General features: G+C 44.6%; 2 protein-coding genes across 2 annotated transcripts in view; one reads left to right on the top strand and one right to left on the bottom strand.

The window, feature by feature from the left end:
- Positions 1–15000, top strand: part of wdfy4 (WDFY family member 4) — a gene marked incomplete at its 5' end in the record, with an annotated part of 65247 nt that overhangs the window by 43973 nt on the left and 6274 nt on the right. The window contains 14 exons of the mRNA XM_080527028.1: positions 782–930; positions 1106–1226; positions 1496–1581; positions 2928–2990; positions 7111–7153; positions 7304–7423; positions 7605–7722; positions 8616–8725; positions 9829–9979; positions 10390–10481; positions 11924–12139; positions 12803–12923; positions 14175–14332; positions 14552–14710. Of these exons, the coding sequence (XP_080383154.1) occupies positions 782–930; positions 1106–1226; positions 1496–1581; positions 2928–2990; positions 7111–7153; positions 7304–7423; positions 7605–7722; positions 8616–8725; positions 9829–9979; positions 10390–10481; positions 11924–12139; positions 12803–12923; positions 14175–14332; positions 14552–14710 (1707 nt within the window). The remainder of the gene's footprint in view (positions 1–781; positions 931–1105; positions 1227–1495; positions 1582–2927; positions 2991–7110; positions 7154–7303; positions 7424–7604; positions 7723–8615; positions 8726–9828; positions 9980–10389; positions 10482–11923; positions 12140–12802; positions 12924–14174; positions 14333–14551; positions 14711–15000) is intronic.
- lrrc18a (leucine rich repeat containing 18a) lies at positions 3396–4211 on the bottom strand (the record flags this gene model as incomplete). Its single annotated transcript, XM_080546031.1, has 1 exon — positions 3396–4211. The coding sequence occupies one exon, from the start codon at positions 4209–4211 to the stop codon at positions 3396–3398; it is 816 nt and encodes a 271-aa protein (XP_080402157.1).

The raw sequence follows: 15000 nt of genomic DNA, 5'->3' as shown, positions 1-15000 counted from the left end.
ATTTTAGTAGATGGAAATAAATGCTCCTGTCTTGAATATACGCACTCTCTAGGTGTCAGTAAGTGTGTAGGTAGTGTCGTCCTGTGTGAAGGCCATACATCATGTGTCCCACCAGGTGTGTGTTGGTTTAGACAAGAGGCTCTGATCACTTAGCAGGTTTCCTATTGTGTGTCTGGCAGTGATTAATTTCCTTAATAATCACCAGACCCACTCCTGTGTGTGTGTGGTTGTGTGTGTGTGTGTGTGTGTGTGCGCGTGCGTGTGTGTGACAGGCAGGGAAAGGGGGTCTGATTTGATTAGTATTAATTGAGAGGGGCCTGTGGGTGCGTCGGGGCCCCATATGGTTTTGGGGTAGTGGATCCCGGGGGTCCGGGAGAGGAGCAGGCAGACACGCGGGGAGGGAGCCAGGTGCACACACACACACTGTGAAATGAGGGGAGACAATAGAATTAGTCACGCATTATCACAGCGCTAGCCAGCGGACTGGGTCCAGAGCCATGTAGCATTATCCCATTAAAAACCCAAGCGTCTGGGCTCCCACTACCGACGCTGAGTACGGATGGACCGCTGCCACGCCTGAAGAAATTGACCAGTCTCTCTTTTCAATCAATCAACTTTGATAATGAAGTGTTTAAACCGTGTTGTATTAATAATGATTAAAAAAAAGAAGAAAAAAAAGGGGGTGATTGATCATTTTAATCAAATCAGAGCTTGTGGCTCTGATGTGTTGAAGTCCCCTGAGAGAATATGTGCTGATGTACTCTGCTTCTCTGTTCTCCAGGTGAAGACTAAGATGTGCGTGGTGCTCGTCAGTGGCCTGTCTGTGACAGAGGGGGCGCTGTTGTTTGGGAAGGAGAGCCTTTACGTGTGCGAGGGCTTCACCCTCACCTCAGGAGGAGACGTCTGCTGCAGAAAACACCACCCCAGCAGGTAGCCTACACCCCCTCTTAGTAGAGGACGCAGTAGTTATCTCCACTCACTCACAGTCTGACACTGTTAGCTTGGCTAGACACTCTGGTTGTGATACTCAGTGAATGTATCACATAGTTAAGATCTACTATGTCCTCCATTGATATTGACATCCTGTACCTCTCTCTGCTTCCAGTGTGAGGGACTCCTTCATCAGCAATATGCTGAAGAAAGACAACTCCAACCCAAACCCCAGCTGTAAACGGTGGCCCTACAAGGACATAAAGGATGCCCACTTTATGCGTTTCCTTTTAGAGGTGTGACAGTTGATTTCCCCCTTCCACCCCTAGTTCTACCGTTGCACAAGTTCTATAAAATAATTGTATTGAGAAACAATGTGGCCAACATCAAAACATCTGGTTGTTCTTAAATGCTCTTGTTGATTTTGGTTTATTTTATTTTATATTGTAGGTAGAGAGACAAGATGTACTACTCTAATGAGAGAATGTCATAATGTGCTATGGGAGAATCAGTGATTGAGCTGTGTACTCTTAAAAAAAGCAAGTCCCTTACTGTGACCCCACAGGACAACGCTCTGGAGATCTTCATGAGGAATGGAAATTCAGCATTCCTGGTTTTCCTGAACAGAGACCACGTCTCTGCATTTAAGAGGTAAGATATGGGAATAGCCAACTTACTAAAGTTGCACTGACTTTGTACTTTTGTGTAATTGTCATTCCCTTAAATGTACGCTATGTTGCAAAAAGTATACTCTTTAAATGAATGTGCAATAACATATGTACAATATGACAACCCTAGTCGTTTTATCTGTACAGTATAGTATAGTGGATAGTGTACATTTTTATTTATGTAAACCAGCTCCTTTCCCTTCTTGTTTTTTTAGTTTTGTTTTTTTTCCTAGCACCAGGGGAGCCACCCCTCCCAAATTTCGTTGTTTGGTACCTGTACTATAGCAATGACAATAAAGACCATTCATTCATACTCTATTGTCATGGAATTTTACCTGTACCAGTAAACTTACTAAAAGTATATTTGAATGTCATGTCTATAAATGTGTCCCTGAGTGTTGGCTCACCTGGTCCTTCAACTGTAATGCAGTTGCACCTCTAATGAGATCAGTTAGAAACTTGGGCCATGAGTAAACCATCTCAGCGACATCCTGAAAGACTCCCAATACAATATGATGAAATGAAGTATGTTTAGAATATAATGTTAAAATACTTATAATATTGTATATTTTATGTTATTAACATATTACTTGGCATTCTTGTCTCAAAGGTTTTTTGTTAACAACAACACTTAAAGTTTATTTTTTTGGATTCAATGCAAATTTGATTGGATTCTGTATTAACAGTGCTACCCTTCAGTTTTGTATACTTGCTAACCATAATTGCAAATAATTAGGAGCAAGATACCGTATACCATTCAGCCCTATGTACAAGTCAGATGCCATTAATAAAGGTTGAATATTAAAATTAAAAATAACATAAATACCAATGCATTTTCTATCTAATTTAGAATACTTTTAGAATACACAGAAATATATTAGTGACACATTATTAACAGACTTCTCATATACTTCATACTATTTGACAGTCACGTTGAATATGAATAAGATTACATTCTAAGTGTGAAAGTACAACTCAGATAATCTTATTATACGTATACTTAAATATACATAAAAAATATTTGTTTTCTTTTAAGTATACTTAATATGCTAAAAAAAACTACATAATTGATTATTATGTAATCAATTGATAATTGACAACTAAATACACATTTAATTACAATTTAAGATAGGTAATTTTAGTACCATTCAATATGCTTAAGTATATTTAAACTCATGTAAACTGTAAATATAATACTTAAGTATACTTAATGTGTCGTTTATTTATCTTTGGGAGGTTTTAGAGTTCTCTTTCTCTTGGGTAATAACATAACAGGATTAATAGTCTCTCTCACCTTCTCTCTCCTTCTCCCTCTCTCCCTCTCTGCAGACTGTGCTCGGTAGTGCCATCGTTACGAGGGAGAGGGATCGTGGAGGTCATAGCTAATGCCAGGTAAGTGTGATCAGACTGGTATTGACAGACAGCAAGTATACACAGAAACATGATAGTGTAAGTAGGTTATCCATGCTTCAAGAGCACCTGTGGTTATTTAATTGGTTTGGCTGAAAACACAGAGACACTTTAAGTCTGAAAAGATCAACTTTTTTTTATTGCCACATTGTCTAAAACATGCATTTCTATGTTTAGCAATTTAAACATAACAAATAGGTCAAAGAATAGGTCAAAGAATATACTGTATGCAGTTCTATGACAGGAACAGACTTCATTAGCAATGTAGCAGTGAGGCCCTGGCTATGGACATTCATCATATCATGCTGTATCATGCATGCAGCTACTGAACTATCCACAGTAGTTGATTGGCTAAGGAGAAACGTGTCCATCCATGTTGGCCTCTCATCATTTATCTGGCCTTTGATTGGTTAGTCCTCCTCCTCTCACCCTCCACGCCCCCTGATTGGTTCGTGCCACTGAGTTTGGCGTGGTCAATCCAGAATACAGCCTGTCACCGCTCCCCCCATCCCCCCCTCCTGTCCTCCTCTGCCCCCTCTGCCTCTTCCTCTCCTCCCTGCACCTCTCCAGACAAGACCCACACAGACTGCCCTCCTTGGCTAGGTACAGAACCTCTTCTCGGCCCACTTTAGCCTCTATCTCCCTACCCCCGTCCCCCTGAGTGTACGAAAGGGGGTTTCTTTTGGTGTTCAGCCTGCTGAGGTTAGGTAGGACCCTCAAACACTCAGGTATCTGGGTGAGGAGGTTATCAAACAGGCCCAGCTCCTGGAGGCTAGTCAGAGCGACCATGGAGGGGGGCAGGCTGTCCAGCCGGTTCATGCCCAGATTGAGGCTCTGCAGGCGGGACAGGGAGCCCAGTGCGGGGGGTAGACCCGTCAGCCGGTTGTTAGAAAGGTTGAGATGGGACAGCGCCACCAGCTGGCCGATGGCCTCCGGTAACGCCTCCAGCTGGTTGCTATGGAGATCGAGCCGTCGGAGTGAGAGGAGGTTTCCGACGGCGTCGGGGAGTTTGTGGAGCTTGTTGCGGCTGAGGTCCAGCTCGTCCAGGCCGGGCAGTTTGAGGAGGCACTTGGGGAAGGTGGAGAGGCCCATGTTGCTGAGGTTCAGCCTGCGGCGGCCGTCTGGGGTCACCTGCACGGCGTTCCTGGCCGCCTTCAGAGTCACCGTCCTCCCCTTGGAGCCTCCCTTCCTCCCTTTAGCCATGGTGCTGGAACATGGACACACAGAGTTAGGAATTAGCTGTGTGTTGTGTCTGTGTGTCTGTGTCTGTGTCTGTGTGTGTGTGTGTGTGTCTGTGTGTGTCTGTGTGTGTGTGTGTGTGTGTGTGTGTGTCTGTGTGTCTGTGTCTGTGTGTGTGTCTGTGTCTGTGTCTGTGTCTGTGTGTGTGTGTGTGTGTGTGTGTGTCTGTGTGTGTGTGCGCGTGTGTCTGTGTGCGTCTGTGTGTGTGTGTGTGTGTGTGTGTATGTGTGTGCGTGTGTGTGTGTGTGTGACGGATACGACTGATGTTATTTACACAGAAATACTAGGGCTCATGTCTGGCTTAGGGCGGTAGGGGGGAAAAGCGTGGTCTCTGGGGAATAGGAGGTGTGTGTGTGTGTGTGTGTGTGTGTGTGGGGGGGGGGGGGGGTGGGTGGTTGGGTGTGGGTGTGATATCTGTACTCCTGCCTGCTCTCCCAGTGTTGCCCGCGGGGGTATTTAAGAGCATGGCTCTCTAATTAAGGCTAATACGGGCGAACAATAGGAGCGAGGCGACAGAGGGTAATACAGGAAAAACAAATGAGTTGAGATGCTCCCTCACGATCCAGCTGATTGAGCTGCGCCGCTCTTCTAGGCTGTGTGTGTCTGTGTGTGTGTGTGTGTGTGTGTGTGTATGCCTTTGTGTGTGCGTGTCTGTGTGTGAGTAGATGGAGAGTCAAATCAGGACTTTGATAAATGATGGCTAGGTGTGTGTGATGTTGATCAGGGCTGTGCTCCTCTCCCCCCCCTGTCTCAAAGAGCAGAGTGTGTGTGTCGTGTGTGTGTGTGTGTGTGTGTGTGTGTGTGTGTGTGTGTGTGTGTGTTACACCCTAAGGCCCTCTCTCGCCTCATTTATCATCCTCAGCATGAGAGAGGTGATTCACCAGCGCTTGTTTCCATTACAACCTCCTATAGCAGACTATTGCATGCAATTATTACCTGCAATTATATAGCGTATAGCGGGCGAAATGTAATGATTGATTTAGTGTGGGTTTTTTACAAAATAAGCGGTTCGATAGAATTTCATAGTCTCCAGATTGCCCTTCAGTTTTTTGTTTTGTTTTGTGAACGGTGACTTTGTGTCAGTGTTGTAGAACCCAGGTATCTCTGAATATTTCTAGTGTTTTTCAGCTGGTATGACCCACCTCAGTCCAGGTCCCGTTTTCTCATGTTAGCATCGAGTCCTTATAACCTTTGGTGGGACAATTCTGTCGACGTTTACTGCGTTTACTTTGATTTGTTTCTCTCTTTTAAGATTATCAGACCTAGGAAGAGCGTTTACTATACTCCTGAGGTACTTACCATGTTTTACTGTGCGTAGAGTGCAGAGGTCAAGCCCAGACCGGGTCCTGGTATTCAGAGTTAAAGCCACAGCGTCATTAGTCCTAGCTCCCGCAATCCTTCCGGAATCCTTCCTTTTCTGTTTCTGAGAAACTACAGAACAAAGACACATCCTTTTCCAATTTATACTAAACAGTCTTTGGAAAGACTAGCTCTGTGTAACACTGCTCCTTTCAAGATCAGGATGTGTAATCGATTAGATTCGGTCAGTGACCCGAGAGAACGATCACAATAGACGTTGCAAACCTTAAACAATTTGTTTTAGCTCTTAAATAGTCCTGAAATGCAGAGGAAAGTCCTGTAATGTGTTTTGCGTCTCTCAACACTTCCCCCCCCTAGCCTACGCCAAGGAGGACAAGAGAAGGTTCCCCTTGTTTAATGTGGTTACTAAGCAACAGGAGTGCTTGGCGCCAGGACTTTATTGCCATGTTACAGGCCCACAGAGGGGAAAGAGATTAGAGGAGAATGTTCTCTCTCCTCATTCAGATTAGACATGTTTACAACGGAGCTTCAGGAGTAGAAATGCTATGCAATGGTGATAAGCGTAGTTACTGGAATACATATCAGGGTTTTTTGAATGCAGCGAACAATTTGTTTGAAATGGATATTTTGTGTTTTGTTTGAGTAGTTTTAGTGCTTAGAAGTTTGCTTGACTGCAGCATACCTCAGTTTGACTAAATGTTTGCCATAAAATCCCCTTACAAAGGCTGGCTGATGTGAAGTGATCGTCATCCAAAAGCTGAATTAGAAAGCAGTTGGAGAGGAAACTTCTATGACTGGAAATATCTGGGTTCCTCTCTCAGCTGAGTAGCAGACAACCTGATGCTAGCCTGACTGGCTGAGTCTGTGTTTACATTTTTTGACAGAGGTGTGATGTCCTCTTGGTTTTCCTGTTATGACATTCAGTCATCACCTTTTGTGTCGACGGAAGATCCTCATTGGTCCCTCATATTTATGCACTTGTGTCATAGAAAAACAGAAGAAAAAAAAAGTTAAACCTATAGATGGCACCATACACTGATCACTACACTCACATAACAGAAACAGAAACGTACAGCTCTCCTGGCACGCACGCACACACACACACACACACACGCACGCACACACACACACACACACACACACACACACACACACACACACACACACAACCTACTCTCTATCACTCACCTCTGCTCTAAACTGGAGATAGTGTACAGGTTTAGATCCCTATCAGGCTTAACATTTTAACCTCTGGTTGCTATTCATCAGACAATGAGACTTGTGTTGAGATGTTCTAGAATCTATGTGATCTATTCTAGTTCTATAGTTCTCCCTCTATGACCGGTCCTCTGTGATGTCACTGACAAAGCATACATTTATCAGATCATCACCAATGCTCTTCAACCGTGAAAACAATGCTGTTTTAATAATAATAATAATAATAATAATAATAATAACCGTTATTTGTATAGCACTTTTCCTGCAAACGTTTTACACAGTAGTCATATGCCTGAGGTACTTTTTATGTTTTTACTTTGTTAAGGAAGACTCCTACTGTGGAGAAGACTGCTCTTGTTAAGTGGCAGGTAAGTAATGCTCTGTTTTAATGTCAATGTTCCCTCTTTCTCTCCCTTCAAAGGATTGAAATGAAATACAACTGTTCTTAATGTAAGTCTAGCCCACCATTGTAAAGAGTCTGTGTGATGTTGTGAGCCTGGCTGCCATGTGTTCCACAGCGAGGGGAGATGAGTAACTTTGAGTACCTGATGCATGTGAACACTCTGGCTGGAAGAACATACAACGACCTCATGCAGTACCCGGTCTTCCCCTGGGTCCTAGCAGACTACCAGTCTGAGGTGAGAACTGAGGCTACGAGGTCACCCTATGGGGTGGTCGTCAACTTCACGTGGAAGAAGATGTCATTTTAGATTTGCATGATCGATTAGTTAGCATGTTATTAATGACGTACATTAGATTCATGTGAAATGTATCAACCTTGTCTTTTTCCTTTCCTTTCCTATGCTCTCTGATGGACAGACACTGGACATGTCTAATCCAGCCACATTCCGGGACTTGTCTAAGCCAATGGGAGCTCAGACAGAGAAGAGGAGGGAGATGTTCATTCAGAGATATAATGAAGTGGAGAACAGTGAAGGCAAGGTTTATGTTATCTATCTATATAATATACAGCTGTGGGGAAAAATTAAGAGACCACTCTTTACTAATTATAGATATGTGTTTCAGTAAAATGAACATGTTTGTTTTATTCTATCAACTTACTGACAACATTTCTTCCAAATTCCAAATAAAAACATCATGTCATTTAGAGCATTTATTTGCAGAAAATTACAACTGGTCAAAATAACAAAAAAGATACAGCGTTTTCAGACCTCAAATAATGCAAAGAAAACAAGTTCATATTAATTTTGACACAATACTAACTTAGGAAGAGATCAGAAATCAATATTTCAATCAAAACGTTGCGTCTTGGCATCCTTTCCACCAGTCTTTCACATTGCTGTTGGGTGACAGTATGCCACTCCTGGTGCTGTTGGGTGACAGTATGCCACTCCTGGCGCAAAAAAATCAAGCGGCTCGGCTTTGTTTGATGGCTCGTGACCATCCATCTTCCTGTTGATCACATTCCAGAGGGTTTCAATGGGGTTCAGGTCTGGAGATTGCACTGGCCATGAAACAGTCCTCAGAGTTGGGGAACATTGACAGAGCAGAAGGAAGCAAGTTTTTTCTTCCGGGACAACCTTGTACATGGCTTGATTCATGCGTCCTTCACAAAGTCAAATCTACCTAATTCCAATTGGAGTGGTCTCTCTTTCCAGAGCTGTATATTAAGTGACCTGTCTGTGAGGTGTCATTATCACGCTACTCTACTGTAATAATCATTCTTATTGGTGTGTGTGTGTGTGTGTGTGTGTGTGTGTGTGTGTGTGTGTGTCTGTGTCTGTGTCTGTGTCTGTGTCTGTGTCTGTGTGTGTGTGTCTGTGTCTGTGTGTGTGTGTGTGTGTGTGTGTGTGTGTGTGTGTGTTGCAGGTGACCTGTCTGTGAGGTGTCATTACTGTACACACTACTCGTCTGCCATCATCGTGGCGTCGTTCCTGGTCAGGATGGAACCCTTCTCACACACATTTCTGGCTCTGCAGGTGAGAGGTCAGAGGTCAGAAGCTGCTTCTCTGATTGGCCAGTCATATTGGGCTCATAGTGCTGTCTGGCGGAAAGACAATACATTGGACATAGACTAGTCTTAGGCTGTGTGCCAGTATATTACTTTAGCCACTCCGTTGAGCCTCACTCACGCACCCAGACTGACACCAAGGGTAGGTAGCCTTTTCTGTAAGAACACTCTTCTGACCCCATGTGCTGAGGAAAGCACCGGCCAGGTCCACCTTTTTATCCAATACAACAAACATCTCACCAGAAGGAGTAGAAAATACTACCTCTGCATTTTGTATTGAAAGTAATTGACTCATAATGTGACTTAATGAAGTGACTTCCTGCTTATTTTGGGCTCGCCGGATGCTTTATCAACTTTTTTGGTTTAAAAACAAATGAATTAAAGCCCCATTTCAATATATATGCAAATAAATGCAGTTGCATATAAAGCATGTAAAAGAATCCTGTTTGGCTCTCTAAAACTTCCCGATCAACTCAGGACCCGTCTGATGATAATGAAAAGGCATGCATATTTGATAGTCAGCATAAAACAATAAAGATATTAGCCTGTTGAAACTCAGTGCTTTGTGCTTCTTCAGATCTTCAGACTTGGGTGTGCAGTAATATCCGTAACTTGATTTGCCTCTAACAGAGTTTACCCTGTGTATGTGTTATTTTCATTCAATGAAGATAATCGTTTTACTCTAAATTACATTCCTTCTCATGAGATTTCTATCAGAGATTATAGGATTTTACGGAAAGATGAAAAGCTTTAGTCAATTGCCGGCAAATATACGCGTTGCTTCCTACGTAATACAGGGAACAATATTCAATATGCTTTAGGATAATGTACCAAACAGGGACTAGTTTATTAATGTTTCTATTTCAAACTTTGACTTCTCCACACCTGACCTGTGTCCACAAATTAAAACATTCAGTGTGGCTGGGTATCATTAGGACAATTCAATCACTCCATGACACGCTTACTAGAGAGTAAAACATAGGACAGAATCCTTCACCGTACACACACACAAAGTGCAACATTAGCGACGGTGTTTCAGTGATGGAGTGGATGTTGTTGTTGCTCTCTCAGGGAGGGCCTGACGTCCCAGAGAGGATGTTCCACAGCGTGAGGAAGGACTGGGAGTCTGCCTCCAGAGACAACATGAGTGATGTCAGAGAGCTGATCCCAGAGTTCTACTACCTGCCCGACTTCCTGCTCAACTCCAACCACTTCCAGATGGGTCAGTCTGGCCCGCCCTGTTTACAGACATACATGATTATGTACACTACACTATACATTACAAACTACACTACACTGCACACACTACACTACACTATACACACTACAAACTGCACTACACTACACACACTACACACTATACACACTACACTACACTACACTATACACTACACACACACTTCACACTACAAACTACACTATACTACACACACTATACACTACACAACACTACACACTACACACTATACACTACACACTGCACACTACAAATTACACTACACACACTGCTCTACAAACAACACTACACTACAGTGTACACACTACACACTACACTACGCTATACACATTGCACTACACTACACTATAGTAACACTGTGTGTTGTGTGTGTGACTGTGTATCCCTCTCTATAGGCTGTATGCCTGACGGGACGCCTCTGGGAGATGTGCTGTTGCCTCCATGGGCAAAGGGCGACCCTCAGGAATTCATCAGGGTTCACAGAGAGGTCCGTGACCTTTAACCCCACCTAGCCTCGCTAACGTAAACACGGTGGCCTCCCGCTGTCCAGTCTGAGACCCTCAACACAGAGCTGGGGGGGGGGGAATGAGACCCTCTCTTCTCCTCATCACCATTCCTCTTATAAGAGAATTCCCCGATTGTGTGTTTAGTCAGTCCTAGAAAAAAAGTTGTATTCACAGTTGGAGTACAGTATAGTAAGCATTCATGTCATCCCATGGAGCTGTGCTCAGGACCGAACCCTAAAGAGTTAACTCTTCCTGCCTCAGGCTGTCCTGTGTTCCTCCGTAGATAATCAGCCCTTGTTGTCCTCAGAGGGAGGGATATAACTGTGTTTAAGGCCTCTGTCTTTACTGGATAACAGGCCTATTCAACGCCATTCACACGAGAGGGACAATCTACACTATCTCTTAACTCCATTATTACTGCCTGCTGCTTTTATTGGGGAGAATGCTTTCTCTGCTTCTCTCTCTCTCTCTCTCTCTCTCTCTCTCTCTCTCTCTCTCTCTCTCTCTCTCTCTCTCTCTCTCTCTCTCTCTCTCTCTCTCTCTCTCTCTCTCTCTCCCTCCATCTGGCATGTATGGCGTTTATCAGTCTTTAATCTACTGAGCCACTCTCATATCGCCTCCAATTCCCACGAAATTAGCTATTTTAGAGGCTTGTTTTTTTTTTCATATGCAAATGAACTCAGGACAATATGGTCCAGTTAGGAGACTAAGATCTGTTGTTTTATGTTGCCGTTATCTTGTTTATAGAGACTGCTGGTCGTAATGCCCACTTTTCCCCTCATTTACTGCTCCGAACAAATATGTGGCTAATTCAACCCAAATGATTCTGTAATTCAACCGTGAGGATAAACTCATTACAGAGCTACAGAACATTCTTCTGCTCCTCACTTTTCTATTGACTTTTGGAGGAAATGGAACCTGGATAATCTGATACTGGTACAGGAGGCTCAAATTAGTTTTTTGTGTGTTCCTTCCCCTCTTTTTGTGTGTTACTTTCCCTTATGGGAAACTGTACAGGGTGTGAGTGTTCTGGTAGAGCCCTCTCCAGCTGTGGTAACAGTTTGAGCGACAGTTAATGCCACAGCCGCCTAGGGGGCTAGGAGGTAGAGCCGGCGTCTAATGATCGCTGGCCACATGTCGAGGTGTCCTTAGGGCAAGACACTGAACCCCAAATTGCTCCCAATGAGTGGGCCGGCGCCTTGCATGGTAGCTCGCCACCATTGGTGTGTGAATGTGTGTGTGAATGAGAGGCCATTGTAAAGCGCTTTGGAATAAGGTCCATTTTAATGTCCTGCCCTAATAATGATAAGGATAGTCTGGACCGTTGGTACGTTCTCAGTGCCAGTCGTAGTATGCAAAGGGAACCAAGTGGTCTGGCCACACCACCCGTATGTGACCCTCTGAGTGTGCTGTGTTCCCCCAGGCTCTGGAGAGCCCCTATGTGAGCTCCCACCTCCACCTGTGGATAGACATGATCTTCGGCCACCGCCAGCAGGGCCCTACTGCTGTAGAGAGCCTGAACACCTTCCATCCTTTCTTCTACGCCCAGAGACACAGGGGGGGGCGGCCCCTCGCTGACCCCCTCATCAAGAGCACCATCCTGGGATACGTCAGCAACTTTGGCCAGGTCCCCAAACAGGTAGGACCAGGAAGGGATGACAGAGGGGATGGGTGGGGATAGGGGTTATTCTGCTGTGTACAGTACATTTACATTGTTGCCATTTAGCAGACGTAAGTGAATCATCTATCTATCATCCCTCCGTCATTGCAGGAAAAAGTAATCTAGGCTCGGGCCAGGGGCCCTTGGCAGTCGTAATGCTAGAAGAAGGAAGAATTCAGTTCTAATTTCTTTTTGATTAACAGTAGAGACACTGTACAGGGGGGTAGAGGGGATGTAGATGTCTCAGGAGGGCTAGTTAAGGTGTAACCTGACGAGATGGGTCTTCAGTCTACGGTGGAAGATAGGGAGTGACTCTGCAGTCCTGACAGCAGTGCGAAGCTCGTTCCACCAGTGGGGTGGCCGGACAGTGAAGAACAGGGTATGGTGACTGCTGAATCCACGTAGAGGTGGTGACTGCAGTCGGCCAGCAGAGGTGGAAGAGCGGAGTGAACAGGCGGGCGTTTGTGTAGAGCAGTGCCACAGAGAGAAGATTGAGTGGCCAGAGTTTGTTGATCCGACAGACCTTATAATGGTTCTCAACAGAGACTTAGAAGTCTAAGCTTAGGTAAAGGATGTGTCCTCGTCTGTTGAACTTGTTTTCCTGTCGAATATTCACTTCATTGAATGACCTCTGACCCCCAGCTCTTCGTCAAGCCCCACCCTCCTCGTAGCGGGTCAAAGAAGGAGGGGTCTTCACCCCCCAACCCCATGCCCTTCTTCTTCAGATTCGACAAGCTCAAGCCCTCCGTCCAGCCATTCAAAGGTACTGGGAGAAAGCTCAAAACTCCAAAACCATACTCAAGCATGCAAGGTGGAGAAAGAGAGTAACTCAAAGCTACCATAACATGGACCACAACAGTTCCACAAACCCCTCTCCAACCACATACATACGCCCACACAAATATCGCCCCAAACTCAGGCACTCAACCTAAACTCCAACCAAACAGCAGAATCACTGCTGTGGAAGAAAGAACGAGAACTGCATTAAATCAATCGTTGTCACTTTATTGTTTCGTACCATTTCATACTGTTCCTTCCATTATTTTGTTTTACACCTTTTCTCAATAATTTTATATACAAGATGGGGCCAGCTCCACTGGGAGCAATAGGAAGAGGCTGGCTAGACAAGCGTAGACTCATTTAGACCAGCGGAGGGACAGACAGAGGTAGTGTGTTTCTATCCGCGAGACCCTACAGTAAGGAGATGACTCTGCCACTGAAGCATATTTAATAATCTGAATATCCCTAAAGGCCCTCTCAGGGAGATGAGATGAATATTTCTGCTCTCAGAGTGGAATTCCTGCAGCATATTACATTTCTTATTACATTTCAGAGTGTCATCTGATCAATAAGCAGATAGAGATGAATAGGAGCAGGGATATTAAGGCTAATGCAGACACGTCTCGCAGGCTGAGGCTTTCTGGGGATTTGAGCCGTAACCGTGGCGATAGGAAATAACGATTTCTCCCCCCAGTTCTTGCCTGAGTAGGTCAATTACAGGTGCAATTACAGGTAAACACACCTTTCCAGACCAGGGGATACACGTCCCCCTCAGGGCACGGCCTCGGTGGAGTGGCTGCAGGGTACACCGGGACGGGGGCTTAATTGCATAGTTTTATATGATCCACTTAATGAAATTCAGCAGAAGTTTACTGAGCTTCGTGTACAGTGCCAAACCCTTTATTGGATGTATTTGAAGTAGGTACAGTATTATTATTCTTTGTCTTTATTCAACCAGATAAGGTGAAGCAAGTACAGTACAGTAATATAGTATAGTATAATAATAATTATTAATATTAATTACATTAGTATTAATCCTAGTCTCTCTTTGACCGGTGGTCAGGTCTCTACTGTTCTTCTTTTACTGTGTAGTTGTGATATAATCATACTCTTTGTCTCTTTCATCCATTGTCCTCTCTCTCTCTCTCTCTCTCTCTCTCTCTCTCTCTCTCTCTCTCTCTCTCTCTCTCTCTCTCCCTCTTCTCTAACGGCCTCTCCCCCCACCCCACTCCAGAGCTGCTGAGAGGTCCAGTCGGCCAGGTGGTGTGTGTAGACAAGGAGGTTCTGGTCCTGGAGAAGAACAGGCTTCTACTCCCTCCTCTCTACAACAGCTACTTCTGCTGGGGTTTCCCTGACAACAGTTGTGCCTTTGGACACTACGCCACAGAGAAGGTACCTATGGATACCATTTACAGTATATTCATATTACTTTATCTCAGTCTTACACTAGTGGTTACAAGCATCCAGAGTCATGAATAGAGAGTTTGACTATTGAGGTCACAAAAACCACGAGTGTATTTCAGATGTGGAGTGTATTAAACCTTGGTTGCATTGGTGTGAGGCTAACATGGGTGTATGTGTCTATACCCCCCCCCCCCCCCCCGACCTCAGATATTTGCAGTATGTGAGAGTCTGTGTGACTGGGGAGAGACGCTGTGTGCTGCGTGTCCCAACCAGGACACCGTACTCACGGCAGGGACCAACACTGTGGTGTGTGTGTGGGACCTATCCATCAGCAAGGACAAACTCACACACATGAAACTCAGACAGGTAAATATGTGTGTGTGTGTGTGTGTGTGTGTGTGTGTGTGTGTGTGTGTGTGTTGTCTTTTCTGTTTCTAAAATGCAGATCTACTTTAACGAGCTGTCTTGTATCAAGGACAACATCCAGTTGTTCCAAAGCAATAGAATAGAGCCTGATTACCAGACCCGTTATACAGCGTCTTCAACTTCCACTTGCGTCTGGCTACCAGTCGTTTTTTCCCCCTCTCAATGAACCCCCCTTTCCCAGAGGCACAATTCAGGCCTAACATTCGAGCACTGTGACTGATTAACTGGTT

This window comes from Nansenia antarctica, assembly GCF_963989245.1.
Source record: "Nansenia antarctica genome assembly, chromosome: 1".
NCBI classification, from domain to species: Eukaryota; Metazoa; Chordata; class Actinopteri; order Argentiniformes; family Microstomatidae; genus Nansenia; species Nansenia antarctica.
This window is presented reverse-complemented; position numbering and strand designations above follow the sequence as displayed.